At 35.6% G+C, this 23,509-nt stretch overlaps 1 protein-coding gene across 4 annotated transcripts; it reads left to right on the forward strand.

Moving 5' to 3' along the window:
- The first annotated feature begins 5,625 nt into the window (after positions 1 to 5,625).
- LOC104110378 (pentatricopeptide repeat-containing protein At5g65560-like) lies at positions 5,626 to 19,759 on the forward strand. 4 transcript variants are annotated; one of them, XM_070181313.1, is made up of 4 exons: positions 5,626 to 8,709; positions 8,822 to 8,905; positions 13,981 to 14,111; positions 19,108 to 19,759. In XM_070181313.1, exon 1 carries the CDS (start codon positions 5,943 to 5,945, stop codon positions 8,643 to 8,645), a length of 2,703 nt encoding a protein of 900 aa, XP_070037414.1. In that variant the 5' UTR covers positions 5,626 to 5,942; the 3' UTR covers positions 8,646 to 8,709; positions 8,822 to 8,905; positions 13,981 to 14,111; positions 19,108 to 19,759. The 4 variants fall into 4 exon arrangements, with proteins under 4 accessions (XP_070037414.1, XP_009618148.1, XP_009618145.1 ...); XM_009619853.4 differs by lacking the exon at positions 19,108 to 19,759 and having other exon boundaries at positions 8,777 to 8,905; positions 13,981 to 14,382; XM_009619850.4 differs by lacking the exon at positions 19,108 to 19,759 and having other exon boundaries at positions 13,981 to 14,382.
- The last annotated feature ends 3,750 nt before the right edge of the window (positions 19,760 to 23,509 follow it).

Raw genomic sequence — 23,509 nt, forward strand, 5'->3', positions numbered from 1 at the left:
GGGGTTTTTTCCAGTGATAGAGTGTGTGTGTTTTTATATTAGAGAGAGATAAGGGAGTGTGAGTTGTTAAGGAGGAAGAATGAGAGTGTGAGTTATTAAAGAGAAAAAGTGGGAGTATGGGTTGTGAGGGAATAATTGTGAGGAATAATTTGTGAGTGGGCAAGGGTGAGTAGTGAAAAGTGAGCGTGTGCACGTGAGGGAGTTAGGGAAAAGGGATAAAGTGAGTGTGTGCTGTGAGGAAGATGGGGAAAAGGGATTATGAGTGTATGACGTGAGGGAGTTGGTGGGGGAAGCGGGATATAAATTTCTTAAGTAATACCTATGAAAGGTGAAATAAGAGCTAAAATATGTAAATTAAACTTAAAATATATTTACATAAAAAAAATTTCGAGCATAGTCAAAAATTAGGTGCTTACAGTGGTTTACCACCCCGGGATCAATTACCCTCACCAGCAACTTCCTCAGTCAAAGTTCATCGCACCGGGCTTGCCTAATGCGATTTACATCTCTTGTGTGGTTTGCGAGCTATTGCACAGTGAGCGGCTGCGGGTTTCCCTAGGAATTTTCCAAAAGAAGAAGAAGTTTTTTTACGTAGTTCCTTCGGTCCACTTTAATTGGTTTTTTGCTTGTTTTTGCGCATATTAAGGAAACCACTTTTTAACATTAATTAACACTAAAATTGACCATATTAACTTTAATTTGCTCATTGAAAATACAACAAATAATCTTAGGCTCTTTACTCCAAGGGTAACTTTGAAAAAAAAGAAATTAATTCCTTCTTGATATCTGAAAAAAATTAAAAATATTATGGACCACAAAAAATAGGTCAAAAAAATTAATTAAAATGGACTGAAGAAAGTACTCCCTCCGGATAATAAGTGAATTTTTGGCCTTTTTATTTTGGTCCAAAATAAGTATCATTTTACATAATCAAGAAGTAATTAATTTTATTTTTTCAAAGTTTACCCTTATTTACATATCCCAATGTGTCTAGATAACAATTAATTAACGGTAATTTAGTGAATATATTTTTTTTCTTTAGGAGTTAGTATTTTCTTAATGGGTGTATCAAAGGCTAAAAAGTCACTTATTATGGACTAGAGTAGAATTTAAATGGGGTATTATCATTTTTAGCCCGTGCCATAAACTATTTACATCTGGTAGCCGAAAAAATATATAAAACTTGTACAATTTTTGTATATAACATACAGAATGTATATATATACAAAAAATATATAAATTTTATATATTTTTTCGGTTATTATTTTTACAGCGGTTATACAGTGTCATTTTTCAAATGTAAATCCAAGTTTTCGAAGTTTGCATTTACTTTATTAACCAATGGGCCGCCCTTGATCGCTCGTTAACTATTTCTCAAAAATAAGTTGAATGATAATGTTTCAAAGGTACTTTTACATGTGACAATTACCCCGTTGGCCTAATAGTATGATCAGATTAGGTACATTTAATTAAATGGTCTAATGGACCACTAGTAGTAGTACTCGTGATAATCGGGAGAAATTTAAAAATAGCCAAATTTATAAGTGGCCATTCAAAAATAGCCACGGTTTCAAAAGTCATCGAAATTTAACCACTTTTCATGTAAAGATAAATTTGAACGAAAACACTGTTCACAATCCGGAAAATACTCCAGTATAATATACTGGAACTCCAGTATTATACTGGAGTTTAGAGTTCCAGTATACTTTGCTGGAACTCCAGTATAATATACTGGAGTTCCAGCAAAGTATACTGGAACTTCAGCATATTATACTGGAGCTAATAAAGTATACCAGTCCAGCATAATATGCTGGAAGTTCATACACAAGTGCACCGAACTCCAGTATATTATGCTGGACCGGTCTCTGTTGCAGCAAAATAATGGCTATTTTTCAATGACTTGGCAAACACCAGTTATTTTTGAATGACCAATCCGAAAACTGACTAGCCCGTGCTATTTTAACGTGATAATCTATGAAATTTGCTTCAACTCACATCATTCATTTTCTACTTTGCTTTCAAAGTTCAAACAACTTTAAAAGGTTAATGGCTTGCTATTAATATAATCCAGTTAAAGAATTCGAAATTGATTACATATTGAACTAACGATGTAGATAGCGAAAGTTTGGTTAACTTCGATAAATTACGCTCTTCCAAATAAGTGATGTTATAACCATGAACCGATTTCAAGCTTTAAAGTGAATGCAAGTTTATTAAATAATTAATGATCTAGAGCAAAAGGTTTGGAATCTATGTTATTAAAGACGTAGGATGTTAATTTGCCCTATTGAGTTGTGACTAAATAGCAGTTATCCTATTAAATCTCATGTGGTGCTTTGTTAATCAGGGTTCCTTGGTTAATCACTAGAGTTTCCTAATTGCTATCGATTCTATCTCAAATTTTCAAATTCTTACGTTCAACTTGTATCGACTCATCTTGTAACTTTACATCTTTCTAATTTTTCTTATTATTTTTGAATTAACATAACTTTAAGAAAAGATTCTAAAAAAGAATAAAGAGCTTATTTTCTTCTTTCTTTCCAAATCCAAATAAAATGGGATGGACATCTTTTTATTACGTTCAACTTGTATCGACTCATATTGTAACTTTACATCCCTCTAATTTTTTTTCAACTTCACTTGTTTCTTTTAATCATTTTCTTTCTGGCCTATATTTCTTCTCCTTTTCCTTTGCCTCGTTTATGTGATCACTTAAAGCGACTTCAACTTTGAATTAAAGCCTTTTCTTACAGGGTTAGAGTGGATCCCAAAAATTTCACAGCCCAAACAAATGTCGATTGAGTTAAATCTTAAACCTTACCCGCTAATTTCAATTTATATGTTGAAATTTTGTTGTCCCACTTTATATAATACTATTTTCAAGTAGAATATTATAAAAATGGTTGATATTATTCCAGTAACAATATTATATAGCTTGTACAATATTTGATGATTCAAATTCATCTAGTTATTCAAATTATATATCATTTAATTTAATAATATCTTTTTTCAACTAACATGATATATGCCTTAAATTGTGATAGCATATAAATATTCATCCATCTTTAATAAGAGATCTCAAATTCAAGCTTAATCCATAAGTGAGATTTGGGGAGGGTAGTGTGTACGCATATCTTACCCTTACCCTATAAAAAAGAGAGGTTATTTCTCATAGATTCTCGGCTCAAGGAACAATGAAAATAAAGCAACAAACAATATTAAAAATAATATAATAGGGTAACAGAAGCGAATAGCATATAATAATAAAGAACTTGGAATAAGAAAATACAAGAATAGTACTAGTACTACTAGTAAGCCTACTTCTAACTCACGGCTACCTGTCAATCTTCAATCCTAATCTTTGACCTCCACACAGTCCTATCATGGGTCATGTCCTCGGTAAGCTGAAGCAATGACATGTTCTACCTAATTATCTATCCCCTAATACTTCTTTGCCTTATCCCCACCCTTCCTCAGACCACCATGGCCAACCTTTCACACCTCTTGACTGGGGTATCTATGTCTCTCCTTTTCACATATGCAAACCATCTCAGGCTCTCAGCCTCGATTCTCGCAACTTGTCCTCCAGAGAGGCCACTCCCACATTGTCCCTAATAATTTCATTCATAATTTTGTATTTCCTAGTATGTCCACACATCTAACTCAACATCTTCATTTCAGCTACTTTCATCTTCTGGACATGGAACTTCTTGACGGGCCGACACTAAGTCTCATACAATATAGTTGGTCTAACCACCATTCTTGTAAAACTTTTTCTTAAGTCTAGATGGCCCATTCTTATCATACAAAATCCCCCAAAACGAGCCTCTATTTCATCCACTCCACTCCAATACGATGAGTAACATCCTTATCAATTTTTCCATTGTCTTGGATTACAGACCCAAGATACTTGAAACTATCTCTTTTGGGGATGAATTGAGTATCAATCTTCCCTTCCACTTATGCTTCATGTATCCCATAACTGAACTTGCACTCCAAGTACTCTATTTTCGACTTACTCAACTTGACACCTTTAGATTCCAGCGTCTGTCTCCAAACTTCTAGTCTAGTGTTAACTGTGACGTGACTATGTCATCAGCAAATAACATACACCATGGCACCTCTCATTGTATGTGTCGCATCAGCACATCCAATGCTAAGGCAAACAAAGACGGGCTAAGAGCCAATCCCTAATGCAACCCCATCTCTAATGAAAAATATTTCAAGTTTCCTTTCACAGTCCTCACTCGAGTTTTAACTCCCTTGTACATGTCCTTCATCACCTTAATGTATGCTACCAGGACACCGCTAACCTCCAAACATCTCCATAAGACCTCCCTCGGGACTATGTCATATACTTTTTTTAGGCCAATGGATACCATATGCAAGTCCTTTTTTCTCTCCCTATACTGCTCCACTAATCTCCTCACAAGGTGAATGGCTTATGTAGTTGACCATCCCGACATAAATCCGCACTGATTCTCAAAAATGGATATACTTCTCCTCACCCTCCTCGCCACCACCCTCTCCCAAACTTTCATAGTGTGACTCAACAACTTGATACCTCTGTAGTTGTTGTTGTTCTGGATATCACTTTTGTTTTTGTACAATGAGATCATAAAACTCTACCGCCAATCTTCGGGCCCTGTAGTGACTCAACAACTTGATACCCCCTGTAGTTGTTGTTGTTATAGATATCACTTTTGTTTTTGTACAATGAGATCATGAAACTCTACCGCCAATTCCGAAAGCAAACCAGTAAGACACTCCAAGCCTAACCGACTCGCTTCCTTCCAAAATTTCACCGTGATCTCGTCAGGCACAATCGCCTTACCCCTGCTTATCTTCTGCATTGCCCCTCAAACTCCTCGCTCTTAATACGCCTACAAAATCCAAAATCTCTCCGACTCTTTGAATTCTCTAACTCACCTAGCACGATGTTCCTGTCTCATTCCAATTCAAGAGTTTATGGAAGTAGTTCTGCCATCTATGCCTCATACACGCCTCTTCCACCAGTACCTTACCATCTTCGTCTTTGATGCACCTCACTTGGTCCAAGTACTGAGCCTTCCTCTCGCTAATCTTGGCTAACCCGTACAACTTCCTATCACCTCCTTTGCCCCCAAGATCCTCATATAATCGTTCAAATGCTGCTGTCTTAGTCGCTATGACTACTAATTTTGCCTCTTTCCTTGCCTTTTTATAATACTCAAATTTAAGCTCAAAAGCAAATATGGACACACAAATAAGATGAAATATGAATACTAGTACCTCTAATTCGTGAAGATTGTTGCTTTATTAGTAGATAATTTAGTAAAGAAAAATAAAGAACAGAAATTATTCGGTGATTATTTGATTTGCTTCCTTTAGTGTTAAAAAGATTATGTTATTGCCTATGTTGCATTGATAAACACGATATTAGTGGAATTAGAGCAACAATATCTCTAATTTGCTCAATCACAACTATTAAAGCAATAGTGTCTCTTATTTGCTCGATAAATTAAATTATAACTTGACATGATTAATATTCTTTAATAATGTCCGTACCGTGTGAATTTTATACTAATTTTTAATAAGAGATATCGAATTGAAGTTTCAAAGACAATATTGGATGAAAAAAGAAGAAGAAAAGAAATAGTAACACTAGGTCCATCTTGCTCAGACGATTTTTGAAACCCAAGAATAACCCTAAAAATCTTTTTAGGGACTCCATTTAAGGAGCAAGCATTTGGGGCCAGTTTGGCTATTCAAATTTGATGCCATTAGCCTACGCAGCCCCCCGTTTATTCTCTCTTCTCTTTCACCATCTCTGTTGTGGTCTTCTCATGACCACGTTCACCTATGACTCAACCCAACAACAACACTCCTCCATTTTCTAACCCATCTTACAACATTTCCATGAACTCTTCTCACTGTTATTATCCTCAGTTTCACCGCTCGAAATGTTAAAGTCCCTTAAACCCAGGCGTTTCTCTCATCTGGGCCGTCTTCAATTTTCTTCAATACCCGAAATTGATGAACAATTTGATTCCCTACATACAATACCGGAAAAAAGGAATTTTTCTTTCGTTGTTTCAAAGGTTTCTGAAATTTTGTCTAATCCGCGAATGCAATGGAAGACAAGCAGAGAGCTTGAATCCTTGAGCTCCAAATTAAGACCCCGCCACGTGGCAAAACTCGTTGAGATCCATGAAAATACTGAAGTAGCTTTGCAGTTTTTTTATTGGGTTTCTAAGAGGCATTTTTACAAACACGATATGAGCTGTTATGTTTCGATGTTAAATAGGCTTGTTTTTGATAAGAAATTTGCTCCTGCTGATCATGTGAGGATTTTAATGATCAAAGCTTGTAGGAATGAGGAGGAAATGAAATGGGTTATTGACTATTTAAGTGAACTTAGCAGAAAAGGTCTTGGGTTCAGTTTGTATAGCTTTAATACTTTGTTGATTCAGTTGGGTAAGTTTGACTTGGTTGAGGCAGCTAAGAGTGCTTATCAAGAAATCATGAGTAATGGAATCGAGCCGAGTTTATTGACTTTTAATACTATGATAAACATATTGTGCAAGAAAGGGAGAGTCCAGGAGGCCATGTTGATAATGGGTCATATTTATCAGCGCGAACTGAGTCCTGATGTATTTACATATACATCTTTGATTCTTGGGCATTGTAGGAACAAGGATTTGGATGCAGCGTTTATGGTGTTTGATAGGATGGTTCAGGACGGAATAGATCCGAATGCAGCAAGTTATACTACTCTTATAAATGGACTCTGCACGGTGGAGAGAGTTGATGAGGCTTTGGGTATGCTTGAGGAGATGATTGAGAAAGGCATTGAACCCACTGTGTATACATACACAGTTCCAGTTAGTTCCTTGTGTGCAGTTGGACGGGAGAAGGAGGCTGTTGATCTTGTAGTGAGCATGAGAAAGAGGGGATGTGAACCGAATGTCCAGACATATACAGCTCTAATTAGCGGGCTGTCTCAATCTGGCCACCTTGAAGTGGCGATTGGATTGTACCACAACATGATTAGAAAAGGTTTGCTCCCAACTATGATTACATTCAATGTATTGATAAATGAATTATGTGGAGCAAGAAAAGTTGGTAATGCTTTTAGAATTTTCCGTTGGATGGAAGCACATGGATACGTACCCAACACTATAACTTGCAATGCACTTATCCATGGATTATGCTTGATTGGGAATATTGAAAGGGCAATGGTTCTACTCACTGAAATGCTAAAGGTGGGTCCGGCTCCTACAGTGATTACTTATAATACCCTCATTAGTGGCTACCTTCAACGGGGCTTTCTCAACAATGCTGTGAGACTGCTGGATTTGATGAAGAATAATGGATGTAAACCTGATGAATGGACTTATGCAGAACTTGTTTCTGGTTTCTGCAAGAGGGGCAAGCTTGACTCGGCTTCTGCTCTCTTCCAGGAAATGATAAAGCATGGTTTAAGTCCAAACCAGGTCAACTATACAGCTTTAATTGATGGTCTTTCCAAGGAAGGGAAAGTGGACGATGCACTCGCATTACTTAAAAGGATGGAAGAGAGTGGTTGCAGTCCAGGCATTGAAACATACAATGCTATTATAAATGGTTTGTCCAAACAAAATAGGCTTTTGGAAGCAGAGAGACTTTGTAATAAGATTGCAGAAAGTGGACTGCTCCCAAATGTCATCACCTACTCAACTTTGATTGACGGGCTTTGTAGGAATGGGGGGACTCATCTTGCATTTAAGATTTTCCATGATATGCAAAGAAGAAATTGCACGTCTAACCTGTACACTTACAGTTCGCTTATCCATGGTTTATGTCTTGAAGGCCAGGCTGATAAGGCAGAGAGCTTACTCAGAGAAATGGAGAAAAAAGGATTAGCTCCTGATTATGTGACATATACTTCACTAATTGATGGTTTTGTAGCATTGGGTAGACTAGATCATGCATTTTTACTTCTTCGCCAGATGGTTGATAAGGGCTGTGAACCAAATTATAGAACCTATGGTGTCTTGTTGAAAGGATTGCAACAGGAGTGTCAGTTGATTTCAGGGGAGGTCGCCATCCAGCATGAAACAGTGTATAGTAGCACAGCTAGCAAGAAGGGTGTTAGTTTTGAACTGTTATGTACTCTCTTAGATAGAATGTCTGAAATTGGTTGTGAGCCAAATGCAGGCACATACTGTACTTTAGTTCTTGGCCTTTCTAGAGAAGGTAAAACTGCTGAGGCAGACCAGTTGATAAAACATATGAGAGAGAAAGGCTTCAGTCCCACTAGTGCAGTAAATTGCTCTCTTATAGTTTCTTACTGCAAGAATCTGAAAATGGACGCCGCTATGGAAATATTTGATTCATTGATTCTACAAGGTTTTCGGCCTCCTTTGTCAATTTATCAATCACTCATTTGTGCTCTCTGTAAAAAAAGCCGACTAAAAGAAGTTGAAGTGTTATTTGAAAACATGCTTGGGAAACAGTGGAACAGTGATGAGATTGTTTGGACCATTCTGATTGATGGTTTACTGAAGGAGAGAGAATCTGAATTGTGCATGAAGCTTCTTCATGTCATGGAGTCCAAGAGCTGCACTATTAGTTTCCAGACATATGTTATCTTGGCAAGAGAATTGTCTAAACTAGATGGTTAAATGATGCAAGTCAAATGAATTTTTTGAGGTGCAATTGATCTGCAGCTCCACGAATCAGAAATAAGTAAGTTTATTTTTCATCTAACAATATAGCCTCTCATGTATGGTTGCTTCAACTACTTTCTCTGTAGCTTGTTTGAAGAGGAAGCTAAGCAGAAAAAAACCTTCTGTTTCAGAAGCTGCTCTGCAAATGCGAGTAAGCTGAGTTCTGGCTGAGCTTCATGTTGAAGGAGCTGACCTTTGCAGGTCAAATGCAGAAGGTGCGTGAGATTGCCTTTTAAAACTTTGTTTTCTCTTGCCTAAGTTTGCTTATTATAGTAAAATTAAAATAAACAAAGTGGCTTTTGGGGAATAGTTGAAGCAGTACAATATGACCAGGAGGTCACGGGTTCGAGTCGTGGAAACAACCTCTTGCAGAAATGCAGGGTAAGGCTGCGTACAATAGACCCTTGCGGTCCGGCCCTCCCCTGGACCCCGTGCATAGCGGGAGCTTAGTGCATCGGGCTGCCCTTTTTTTTTTTTTATAGGTGAAGCAGTACCATATATTGGTTCTTTCTTTTGAAGTCATCAATCTAATTGTTGACATTTTTAAGTATCTAGATTAATATACACTTTCTTGCCATTTGTGATTATGCAACATTTATACGTCAGTTCCAGCATAATAATCAGTTATAATAGCTATGTTGAGTTCCGGGTTTTTTTTTTGTAAATTTTCAAAATCAATCTCTCTATTCTGTTGTGATTGATTATACATGCTTGCTTGAGCTGAGGGTCTATTGGAAACAACCTCTCTGCCTGCACAAGTTAGGGGTAAGGCTGCATACACACCTAAGTTGCTCGGACACGGCAATTTGGGTGCCGTAGCCGTGTCGACACGACACTGACACGGGTAAGGGTGTGGGATCTGTGTCGGATCCGGTCAAACAAGATCGAGTGCGTTGACCAAACAGAGAAGGAAAAGGTTTTGTACTGGAAAAAAAAATAGAGACATGGAAAAGGTTTTGTTGGGGAAGAAGACTCACAGAAGGAAAGAAGAAGAGGTGAGTGCAGAGAAGAGCGGATGAAGAAGAAGACTTAGAGACAAATTAGGATATGCTTTTTGACCATTAAAAAGTGATATGCTTTTTGACCATTTTTTACTTTCTTGCTGTCATGACCATGTTTACTGTAGCATATATAAGTGTACAAACCTTTTTGTCTCGGGCGCACCACTGTCCTAACTTTTTATATTTGATTTACTCTTATTTATACATTTTAATTGACTGTAAATTGGCCTTTTTGTCTCGGGCCCATCACTGTCCTAACTTTTTATATTTGATTTACTCTTAATAATACATTTCAATTGACCGTAAAAGGACAAGTTTTTCTTGATCCCAAAAAACTATACGTGGAGATTGCTTTGAAATCTTTAAGCTTTTGATTCTTTTGACTATCTAAAATAAGAAAACAGTAGCAAAAACACGAATAAAGAAGAAATTCACATTAACAAGTTATAGGTAAGTACTCCACATAATTTAGAGATATATTTATTTTTATTTTTGAATTATTTTTAGTCGGATCCCCGCACCCGTGTCGGTTCTAGGATCCGTATCCCCGAATCTTAAAATTTCCATCTTAAAGGATCCGACCTCTAGATCCGCACCTGTGTCGGACACCCGTACCCGTGTCAGAGCAACTTAAATACACACTACCTTTCCCAGATCCTACTTGTCGGATTATATTGGGTATGTGGTTGTTTCAATTTTGGGACTTCTGACATCATTTGCTTGCCAAATAATCTATGCAGACATTTGTATGAATAGTCGGTGCATGTTCATTAAGAATAATTCTCTTTCTAAAATAGGAAGAAAGATTTAATGCAGTTTATCAAAATGAGATGAACATTCAACACCAAGCAGTGAAAGATTCGAATATTACAAATAGTGAAGAATCTTCAGTTAGTGAAATGGAAGGAGCGTGTATGAATTGATGGTACATTGTAGTAGAATAGTAATTAAGTTCATTCCTTATCCACAAAACAAAAGCTCCTTCCTTAGTTCCTTATGCTTTCAGAATCTCTGAGACTTAGTCATCAAGCGTTCTGCCATCAGAGAAGATAGTTCATTTAGGATTAATAGCCTTAAAGATTATCAAAGTTACCCTGACAACAAACAGCAGCAGCAGTCTGCTATTCATGTATCCGAACATAGTAGTATTTTCATATTAACCTCTTGATACAAATAATCAGAATAGGCAGTTGTCTTTTGCAATCTTTGCATCGGGGTTCACTTTTCGCCCATTGATGGTTGATCACAATCTCACATAAACAGTGAAAAGGAAAAAGGTATATAAAGTTGCTCTGCCACCCCCACCATATTCGTGCTTCTTAATGAAGTTTAAGTGAAGCATGATATAAGAATAAGATAATCAGCCTTTTTCATGGTCAATATAACGGAAAAAACTGAAGAAGAAACTTCGTCTCCCTTGATCTATAAAACCCTTTATATTTGGTGTGTCTCATACTTTCGCTCAAAGTTTAAGAGTAGCGGTGAATCTCTAAAGGTCTCACTCCCTTTTATTCTAAGAATCAGCTTGTTTAGTATTGAACTAATCATTTCGAAGGAAAGCGGCTATTTTATGAGGAAGGAAGTTTCAGTTTCCATGATTATAAGGTAAGATATAACAGAACAAATGTGTCAAGCAGTATAAGGCTCCTTTTTTTTGTGTGTGAAATGGAGCAGTATAAAGCTTTCTTGTTCAGTATCAAATCAATTTCACTGCAGATTACATAGAAGTTGAATGCTCTCGAATGTTTAGTTGCAAGTATTTCAAATCACGATGAGATAGGCTGGCTGAATTAGGAATTTAGGATAACTACATTTATACTAGACAGCTCCATAAAGCTCCTTCAAAATGTAGTCGCCAACACCTGAATTTAACTTTTTATTGCTGTATGAGAATCTTCAAAGATACCAAGTTTTTCTTGTGTATGTGAACCCTAATCCACATGATTATCATCCGGGAGAGTGGTTCAACTGAGCTGCTTTTTCAGAGAAATCAAGATTCCCATTTATCAATCTGGGGCTGTGAGGCAGTCTAAACTGTGGTGAACCTTCGCTAGATTGAAGTCTGGAGAGTTCATTTTGGACATCTGATTGTGTGGACAACCTTAGATGATAAGGACTGCTAGATCAATATTCGGCTTTTTCACTGAGGTCAGAGGTCCTGGAAGTGTGAAAGGACAGAGCAAAGGATTTTCACAGTTAAGTCTCTCTCTCTCACAGGTTACTGAGAGACTTTCTGTAGTCCTTAGTATAGCACCAAGGGTGCAAATAAAACTTTAAGGACTCGTTTGGTGCGAGGGGTCCGGGATAATTAATCCCGGGATCAAATTTGAGATGAGTTTATCCCACGTTTGATTGGGATAAAATCGCGGTATAACTAATCCCGGGATTGTAATGTTATTTTCATCTCTATGGGAGGGTGAGATAACTAATCCCGGGATAATTTATCCTGGGATGACTTATTTCCCAACCAAACGACCCCTAAGTCTTTGTTTGGTTGGCAGCTAGGGGGGCCATCTTTGCTACCGAAAATCTGATGAAGAGAAAGATCACTCATTAGTTGGTGTTATATGTGTAAGAGGTAAGGGAAAGATGTGATCCACTTATTGTTGCACTGACAGTTTCTACAGCCGTCGATACAATTTGGAACCTGTTTGATATGAAATAAGTAATATTGGCAACTGTTAAAGCCTTGTTTTTAAGTCGAGCAGTTAGCAGGAAGAGAAAGGAAAGGCTGAGTTACCCGGAACTTATGCTGGTGAGAGGTAACAGATACCTGATAGAATAATCGAGGTGTCCACAAATTGACCCCGACACCACTGTCATTCAAAAAAAAAAAAGAGAGAAGGAAAGAGCTTGGACTCCACAATTTGTAGCCTGTTTGGTATTGACTAGGTAATGACAGCAACTGAAGGGCGTGTTCATTAGTTGGGCAACTAGTAGGAAGAGAATGAAAAGAGCTTAGGGAAGTTGCTTATTTAACACTCATGACATTTGGAGAGAAAGGAATCTGACTTTTGAAGAGATTGGAAGTTCATTATTTATAGCAGAGGGTCACTGCTCTTATTTTGTGAAAAAATGGAGTACCTTTGGGATCCTATTTATTGTAGGTGATCGGATACTCCTCATAGGAAGTCTTATTTTCTCCAGATACCAACCTTTTTTATACCACTTTTATATGGGGGTTTCACGTTTACTTAAATAGAAACTTGATTTATCTAGAATTTTTGGATCTCCACAAGAAAATTAGCTTTAGTTAACAAAATTATGTCCTTTTCTCTATTAATTAGCCTAGAAAGATTATGGTTCACTCATTATAATAACAATACTATCGTATTGACAACAACTACAGTAGTAACAGGAAGGAATAATCATCAACCTACTTATATTATCCATGAATTGACTTAATCATCAACCTACTTATATTATCCATGAATTGACTTGAGAACTCAAAATGAAGAACTTCTAATTTAGTGCAAAGGAGCCGTAGTGGTAAAACGAGGAGAAGAGGAGGGAAGCATAAGAATTTTTAATCTGAATAGCAGGAAAAAAACTTGCACATGGAACAAAATAATGAAGCCTTTCGTCTCTTTGTCTATGAAGTGTTTTGCTCTACTGTATCTTGTTGTTTTTCATTTCCATTTCTCTCCTGGTCCTTCAAAGGCCCTCTTGCTTTGCTTTCCTTATAGTCATGAATGCTGATGAGAAGAAATTGATATTTTTGGTAGTTGGGAATGTAAAGGGAAAGGAGATGTAAGTCTTTCGCTTTTGGGAATGATTAACTTCCATTGTACATAGTCTTGCCTGTATATCTATTTCTGTATATGTTTCCCCCCTATTAGAATGGAACCTAGCGTGGAGATTAAGGAAAGCCAGTATTAATACTACTAGGTAACTTTTGCTTATCAAAAGAATAAAATAAAAATACGACTAGGTAACTTAGACATCTAGGGGACCTCTTGACTTTTCTTAAAGGTGCCACAGTTCTTACTTCACTGATCTAAAAACTTGGGGCGATGCTTATGGAAATAGGAAAAAGAAAAAAGAGACGTGAAGGCAAAAATTTAAAATAAATGGAGAACATCTGAATGAGCTTTTCAATTTGCACATTCTATTTGTATCTTTGAGGGCTAGGCTAGGACTCTTTATATCCTCATCCTTCTTTGCGTTGATGTAAAACTTGATATATATGTAAATAGAAGATCAACAACTCTTCTCCGTGGCCTGATATCTTTTGGTGTCGGGATGGAAATTAATCAGGGTTTAACTTTGTTCTTTGTGTTCTATTGCAGGATCCATTCTGATAGCTGTCAACTCTCACTTGCTTATGGCATTTTACATGTCCAGCAAAGTAGGAATCAAACCTCAAGCATTGACTAGAGCAGCCATATTGATTCTTTAACACATAAACCTCGGTCCAAAGGTTCATTCTTTTATCTCTTCTCCTCTAATACAAGATTTTTGTAAATAATAAGAGTGCAGTCCCATTTTTTTGAATTAACATGGAGGTATAACAGAGCAGTTTGATGTACATAATCCTGCTTAGCTTCAGAAATCTTTGACAACTGATGAACATTTACTTTGTGTCGTTGTATTTATGATTTCGAGTTGAGCAGGATGCTGTTTGTACTTGTATTTGTTTTAGACATAGTTACAGGTAATAAGATATGCACACACAAAAGTTTTTTGTGTTTTATTGGTTATGCTATATTTGTTTATTTTTGCTAATTTGTGGTGTCTGAATCTACTTGCGTGCACCTTGAGTATTATCTCACGTCGGGTTACATTCAATGTGTTTATTCAACACTTATCAGATGCCAAATATTTGAGATGATATGATGAATACAACTTGTGTGACATAATAAGGTTCTGATGGATATTAAAAAAAACTAAACAAAGTGAAATCCAAAAAAGAAAAAAAGAAAAAAAAGGGAAGAAGTTTCTGTAATTTTGTTGACCTACGTGGAAATAGTACCCAACAGAATGCGTCGCTAAAAGAGGTCCAAAAATCATGCATGCCAAATCTTGTCTTATATTACGAATATATAATGTCGCTACTGAATGAGCTTTTTATGAATTTTATTCTTTAGTATTTGGAGCCATCTCAACTTTTAGTGCCATATCACTTATTCATTTTACTTAATACTATGGCTGTCGGACGGGACGGGACAAAATTAACGGGACGGGACGGGATAAAATTAACGGGACGGTGGCGGGACGAAACGGGACGGGACAAACGGTAGGCCCATCCCGTCCCGCTAACAAACGGGACGGGGCCGACGGTAGGCCCATCCCGTCTCGCTAACAAATGGGATGTGACGGGACGGGTTCGCGGGCCTTAAGTGCCGTTTTAAAAAAAAAAATATTTAAGCATTGAGTTTGGCAACGGATATTATTTTGACAATGACTAAGTTTTTAAAGTTTGCAACATCTAGTTTTTTGACTTATTTAATAAACTTAAAAATTAAACAAAAATTAGGAAACTAAGTAAAGAATTATAAAATATTAAAACAAAAGACTTGTAATGAAATATTATAGTAATTATAAATTTATAATAGAGTTATAATTTATTTAATATAATTTCAAGCCATTAAGTAACTAAGTAAGAGTGTAAGACAATTCATAAAACAAATTCAACGCTTAGAGCCTTTTATTTTATTAATAGAACTTTCAAATCTCACATACAAATATAATTCTTTTGAATAGCACCTAATCTACGCAACCACCTTCTAGGAAGGGTTCTGTTTGAACTAGGCCTCTTAGTAGCCAATTACAAATTATCATATTAATATTTGTAATCTCCTATATAACTTCGTTGTAACTTATCTATAATTTCTCTCGGACATTGTTCTGGAATTGGCAATGTTGATTGATGTTCCATGAGTTCCATGCCGTCATCGCTCCCAGTGCTAAGTATCTCATTGTATTCTTCTTCTTCCCTAGTGGTTAATTTTTCAAAACCAAGATTTCTTCTTTCTGAATTAATCCAATCTCTGAATAATACGGAAATCTTTAGGTTGTCCTCCGCTAATGAATGTCTATGATCTCCGATTTGAAATCTTGCCGCGCTAAAAGTACTTTCCGATGCTACTGATGATGCTTGAATAGCAAGGATATCTCGGGCCATTATTGAAAGTGTTGGAAAAGCCTTGCCACGCTCCCTCCACCATGCCAAAAGTTATTCGTTGCCTTCTTCGTCTTTAATACTTTCCAATCCTTGATTAAGATAAGAATCAAGTTCATCATCAATAGAGGAATCAAAACCTGTTATATCATCCATATCTTCCCATAGAACTTCTACTCTAGACTTAGAAGTAGAAGGAGCAGTTTCACCACCTGTTGTTTCCATAGTTCTTAAGCTAGTTGCTGCAGTTGTGTTAGCAGAAGCATTATCTAAGGTGATAGTTAAAACTTTATCAATGAGTCCATAAAAATCAAGTATTTGTAGAACAATAGTTACAATATATGCTCCGGAGTGTTTTGAATCAACAAATTTATAACCAATAATACGTTTTTGCATGTTCAAGTGATGATCAACCCAATGACATGTAACAGTTAAATAATCACAACCATTAGGACTACGACCTATATCAGATGTGATATACGCTTTACAATCTAAGTGAAAAAAAACACAACGAATATACTGAAGATATTCGGTTTAAAATTTAAAAACATCATTTCTAACTGTAGTCTTAGGAAAACCTTGAAAAACAGGATTATAAGTTTTTTGTATATAATGCACAAAAGTAGGGTGAGAAGGAAAAGTAAAAGGTAAGCCAAAGAGAGCCACCATTTTTGCTAAGTTCTCACGATCTCTATCTTTGTTAAAGGGACGTAAAATAGTACCAGAAGCAGGGTCAAGCTGCTGTTGTAAAAAATTAAAACCCCAGCCAGATCCACTAGGAGTGCTAGTACCGGTGCTAGGATCCAATATTTGTCCGGCTTTTATTTTAGCTTGTATCCATAAAGCTTTGTGGTCCCTACCTAAGTGCCTAGATAAACCCCCCGTCCCACCACTTTTGGTGTGCGCAAATCGTTGCTTACATATTTCACATGTAGCACGTTGATTGACTTTATCATGTTTAAAAAATTTCCATACAAGTGATGTTTTGGGACGTTCACCCTTAGGCTTATCCCTTACAGGAGGTACAGGGGATAAAGCTCTAGACCGAGATTGACTCTGAGTTGGAGCTTGTATTGCGGGACTAGTGGGTGTTTTATCTAATTCTTCTTCCTCATTTTCTTCATCCTCATTTTCTTCGTCCTCAATAAAAATATCATTGCCAAATTGTCTTTGTAAAGTTTCATGATCTAGTTGTTCTCCGAAATTAATATTATAACATGCGGGGGTTGGGAAAATAAAGTTTTATCAACATGAGTCATTTCATCTATATGTTTTCTAATTATAGCAGAAGGGCTAGGATTAGGATTACTACTACTTTCACCTTTACTATTTTTTTTACTAGTTTTTTTTAAATACGCCAAATACATTTTTAGGTGCCATAATTTAAATACGAAATTAAATTTAAAAAGTTAACACAAAAATTAAAAACATAAATGAAATACGAAAATAGAACACGTAAAGTAAACACAAAAATTAAGCACTAAAATAATGCGCAATATATATATATAAATTAGGAGATGGAACGAGTGCACCGTGATTAAATATTGAAACTTAAAGAAATTGCCCAAAATATTGCTCCAAATACTTGACGAATTAATTTGAAGCTTGAAAGTTGCTCCAAAAATTTATCCAAATGCTTGAAACTTATCACTTGATTGTGAGAAAATTGAGAGAATAATATAGATAGAATGTAAGAGATTTGAGAGAGAATGATTTATTTTTGTGGGAAAAAATGAAGAAGGATGGGGGTATTTATACTAGAAAATAGGGCCAAAGTATAATTTAATAAACTTAGGGATTATATTAAAAGTTGGGGGGAGGGGGGGTGTTTTGGGGGAGTGGGGGCCAAATATGGCCATTTTTAGCCGTCGGGGACTGCTATTTTTACAATTATAGCCGTTGCCCAACGGATATAATTCAAAAAAAAGGGACGCGGGACGGGATAAACTGGACGAAATAGCCATCCCGTCCCATCCCGTGTCCCGTTTAACATGGGCCCATCCCATTTAAAATTAAGTGGGACGGGTCGGGACGTCCCGTTGGACAGCCTTACTTAATACTGTTGTATGCATCATACAAGCATCATATGATATGAGTACATTATTGGATTTCTGATATCTCCCACCAATACAAGTATTGATTGGCGGAGCAATAACCAATAAAAGGTTATTAGTCGAACGCCATTCGTCGAAAAATTATATAGTATATATGTTATATAGGTTAGATATTACTTTTTATACATATATATTAAATCTTGAGTATCCTTAGCAAAACTTTTGGCTTCTTCACTGGTACCGGATAGATCTGTCCACCGAAACTAAGGTAGATGGAAAAAAATTACTTAATCTCTGCTTTTGATGATTTTCATCCTCTTTTATTGACCATTTAGACCATGCCCTTGAATGCTATTTCTGACTAATACATTTCCTTTAGATTCATGTTTTGTTTGGGCTTTTCTTTATCTCTGGGAAGTTCTAGTACTGTTTGGTTGGATTCTCCCCACATTAGAAAAAAGAAAATGAGAAAGGGAAAGTTCATTCACACCAACAAAACTTCACAAAAGATAACCACTACAATATTTGTCTTTAGTGCATGGCTTTCTCCTCCCCTATTCAAAAATTTGGATGTTGAAGTCATAAGACAGAAATAATAAAACAAACAATGCCTCAACAAAAATATATAAAAAAACATACAGACGTAACAATACCTAACCCTTTATTCCTTCTAACACAATATTCCAAGTACTACATACATCATATTTGGACATTTCTTCTCACCATTTTCCTCTTCTAAAAAGTCCTCCTGCCTTTATACTCACATCAAAACAGTTACGGAGCTAGGACTTGAACCTTATGATTTCGGGATTATAATTCTTTTAAGTTACTGGGTTCTAAATTAATAATCTGTACATATTCATTGTATTTTTTAATACAAATATAAATTTTGAATAAAAGTTACTGGGTTCGGTCGAACCCACAACCAACATTGTGGCTCCGCCTGAAAATAGCCTACCTTAACATAATCATTCAGAACATTTCTTTTTGGATTTTCTTCCTTAGTCGCCCGATTCTCGCCTCCTTAATACGTCATTTGTGAAATTTCAATAAACCAACACAAAAATACTTAGCCATTTTCCTATATATATATATATATATATGCGCACAAACTAAGGCAAAACCAACATAAGTTTTCACATTCTGAAGCTGTTCTTGATCTCTAGACTTTTTTCCTATATATCCACTTTGTTTAAAGCAGTCTTTGATGGGAAGGCTGAATAATGATACTAATGTTGCAGGTCCTTCAATTGCACTATTACAAGAAAGATTCAGACAATTGGAAAAAGCAAGAGAACAGAGAGAAGACAAGACACTAAAATTGTTCCCAGAACCTGAGGTGATGAATATTTCAACCAAGAATTGTATTCCTGCAAATAAGCAAGGATTGCAACATGATCAAATTGTAATTTTTCCATCTGAAAAGGATCATCTTTCACTTGGACTCAGCTTGAATAACAGCAAACAAACAGGTTTCAAAGCTATGAAGACGCCAACTTTTTGGTCAGGTTTTAGTGCAAAACGTAAATTTGAAAACTCTGATGTTGATACCTCTCTTCATTTATAGGACAAACCCGATGCACAAGGTATTTCGCGTTAACACAGGCTCCGGGGAAGGGCTGCACCCCGGGGTGTGATGTATACAGCCTACCCTAATGCAGCATTAGGATAGGTTGCTTCCACAGCTCGAACCCGTGACCTACAGGTCACACAGAGACAACTTTACTGTTGCTCTAAGGCTCCCCTCCGCGTCTCTTCATTTATAGGCATATAATAATTTTTTGTCAGATTTTTATTTCATTTTTACTTGTTCTCCTGACTGTAAATAAAAGATCATTGTTCAAGCTCTCCTCAGTATGTAATCACACGTTTCCTTAATTCCTTTTTCAAGAATCTGGGAATTGAATTGTATGTAGTCTCATTTCCTGCATGTATATTTATATAACCAAGATGAAGAGAAGATAATTAAATCATGGAATTCACATCAACTTTGATCTTGATGAGAAAAAAACAAAAACTATATGATATGGGTACGTTAAAGGGCAAAGATTACTCCCGCGGCTGAAAGCCTGAAACTGTTTACATCCGATAGCCACAAAAGCGTATAAAATTTGTATACTTTCTATATATAACATACAAAAATGTATATATATACAAAAAATATACAAAAAGTCTATTTTTTTTTACTATTATTTTGAGAGCACCTATACAATGCCATTTTCCATACGTTGTTGTTAAATGGTAATGGGCTCGGGAGGATCACTTGATCGATCTACATAAAAAAGACGGTATCTTGAAATCCTAAGCAAAAGCTAAAATGATACAAATGGATAACTAATACCGTCTAGACTCTTTTCTTATACAAGGAAATGATTTTGTCCACAAAATTCTAGATCCGCAGATCAATTATTTCTGAATAAGTAATAAAAAAACATGTTTCTTATCAAAGTTATGAGCAGTGAAAACTCAACATTTTGGTTTTTCCTTAACTGCAATTGTTGTAAATGGCAAGCCTACTGAGCCATTTGGTGCTAAAAAGTTTTTGTCTTGGCAATGGAATAACTGAGTAAGCTCCATAAAAAAACAAAAAAAAACTCCGAGTCATTATTTTTTATAAATTTTGGCTAGATGCAGTGCATTATCAATGTTTAATCAAACATATATACACTTATTATACATTTGCTTACACTGAGTATATTATATACCAGTGACAGCTACAAAGTAAAAATAGCACGGGCTAGCCAGTTTTCGCATTGGTAATTCAAAAATAGCCAGCGTTTGCAAAGTCATTGAAAAATAGCCACTATTTTGCTGCAACACGGATTGGTCCAATATAATATACTGGAGATTGATACACATGTGTATGAACTTCCAGCATATTATGCTGGAACTCTAACACGCGAAAAGTTCCAGCATAATATACTGGAGATTGGAGCACCTATGTATGAACTTTCAGCATATTATGCTGGACCGGCATATTATACTGGAATAATTCCAGTATATTCCAGTATATTATGCTGGAATATTTTCCGAATTTTGAACATTATTTTCGTTCAGATTTATCTTTACATGAAAAGTGGCTAAATTTCGATTACTTTTGAAACAATGACTATTTTTTAATTACCACTTATAAATCTGACTATTTTTGAATTTCATCCGGCTACAAACTGATTCATCTTGGTGGTTGGATACTGGCCCATCAATATATTTCTTTCGGAAGGCCTTTCAGTAATGGGTCATTGATGGTATCGTTAGAAGCCCGTTAGGCTAAGTGATTGAAAGTCGGGGCATTTTCATATATACCCACTTTTGGGACCACTATTGAAGTTATACCCGCATTTCACAAAATTTACAAAGTATACCCGTTCGGATATGAAATAGTTCAATCTCTTCAATGCAATTTCAGAAATCAAATCTAAAGTTCTTCTATCTTTCAAAAGCAATTTTTAGAAATTCGAATTTTAAGTTCTGAAACATAATCTTGTTTTTCGTATTTCAACAATCCAATACACGATTCAATACCCAAATCTACTCTAAATGGACTCAAATTTAAAATGTAACTTGCAAATATCATAAAGAACAAATCGCAATCATCAAATTGTTAACACACGATTACTCGGGAGATCTAATGTTTTTGCATATTTACTTCTCAGTCTACGATGCAATACCTCAAGAGATTCCCCGTTTGTATATTTACTTTTGGAATACGAGGCGGTACCTTTTAGTTATCCATCTTGAACTGAAACAATAAATGAAATATATATTTTATAATTTTATCTATAATAATGATAACATTTTCAAAAGTCTTGAAAAATAATTTAGGGAACGAGCAGTTAATGATAAGGGTAAAATAAGAATTAAATATATTGTCTTTCTCTCGATTTAATATAGTAGACAAGTAAAAGAAAAAATATATTTTTAATATAGTGATCAAATAAAAGTGAACGAAGAGAGTATTATGTAATAATATTGTGATATTAAGCAACTACTTCGGAAGAAATTTTATTTTGTGTCTCACATGCCACATCATACTTATATGAAACTCTTTATTATTTGACAAGTGGGCTCAAGGGACCCATTTATTTATTTTAAAATAAAGCTAAAAAAAGGCAGTTTAAAGTTCCATACTTTTCCTATTTAATATCCTTAAACTAAGGAAAAAAAGAAATAATAAAATAATAATGAAAATGGCAATAAAATATTTTGTCTTTGAGAAGTTCATTGACGTGTACAAACAGAAGGTCGTATTTTCCCTCCCGATCGCACATGAATTGTGTTGTTGAAGAAGAGAAGGAAGTAAATTTTTTGCTCAAACAATTAATATGGAGGACTCACATGCTGCCGATGTGAGCTGTGAGGATAGTTTTTCATACATCCTATTTAATAAGTCGATTACTTCTCTAAACCATCGATAATATTTTTTTCATACTTTTCGACATATTTAATTATCATTTAACACAACAAAATAGTAATTATTTTCCGTGTTGTCAACGCTACACGAGTCACCCTCAAAGTAGAATAGAGTTGGCCAAGCTAGGGAGAACAAATCTCGTTTACTGTCCTCTTATATATATACTCAGGCCATGAATTAGAAAAAGTTGAACCATAGAATATGGCTTTTTCTTTATCTTTTTTTCTTTTTTTGAGTCTACACTGATTCGGAAATTATTGTTATACAAAATTCTTCATGTTTCCAAACAAAATAATTTATAATGTAGCATAATATTAGCTTCTGAAACATAAGTGCCGATCGGAAGGGAATCTGTACACGTTAATTAGCTTCTAAAAGATAAAATATTTTATTACCATTATTATTATTATTATTATTATTATTATTATTATTATTATTATTATTATTATTATTATTATTATTATTTTACTAATTCTTTTTGTCGTTAGTTTAAGGATATCAAATAGGAAAAGTATGGAACATTAAATTGCTTTTTTAGTTTGATCTTTAAAGTAAATAGATGGGACAAGTCCACTTGTTAAATAGTAATAAAGAGCCTCACATAAATATGATGTGGCATGTGAGACTTAAAATAAAATTTCCCGCTATTTCGGCACTAATCATATTAAACAAAGAGAGCTGCTAAACGGCCACACTAATTGTAATGACTCGGCCGGTCATTTTGAGAGAAATAGCTTCGAACTCCTATTTATTGCTCCCTTTATTTTATTTTTGGGTTTTGGGACTTGCCGGGAGGATTTATCTTTAGTTTCGGAGTGAAATGGGACACATAGTCCCTAAAATGAAAGTTTAAGTTCTAAGTATTGACCGTAGTTTGAAGTATATGAAGACGACACAAGAATGAAGTTTTGACGATTTCAATAGCTCCGTATGGTGATTTTGGTCTTGGGAGCGGGTTTGGATACTGAATTGGAGGTCTGTAGGTCATTTTAGCGTCTATTGGCAAAAGTTCGAAAATAGGATGATTTTGAAAAATTTGACCGGGAGTGAACTTTTTTATATCGGAGTAGGATTCTGATTCCGAAAGTTAGAGTAGTCCGTAATGTCAATTATGACTTGTGTACGAAATTTGAGGTCAATCGGACTGGACGTGATAGGTTTCGATATCAGATGTAGAAGTTTGGAGTTTTAAAGTTCATTAGGTTTGAATCGATATGCAATTCGTGTTTTAG

Source organism: Nicotiana tomentosiformis, chromosome 7 (genome assembly GCF_000390325.3).
Source record: "Nicotiana tomentosiformis chromosome 7, ASM39032v3, whole genome shotgun sequence".
NCBI lineage: Eukaryota > Viridiplantae > Streptophyta > Magnoliopsida > Solanales > Solanaceae > Nicotiana > Nicotiana tomentosiformis.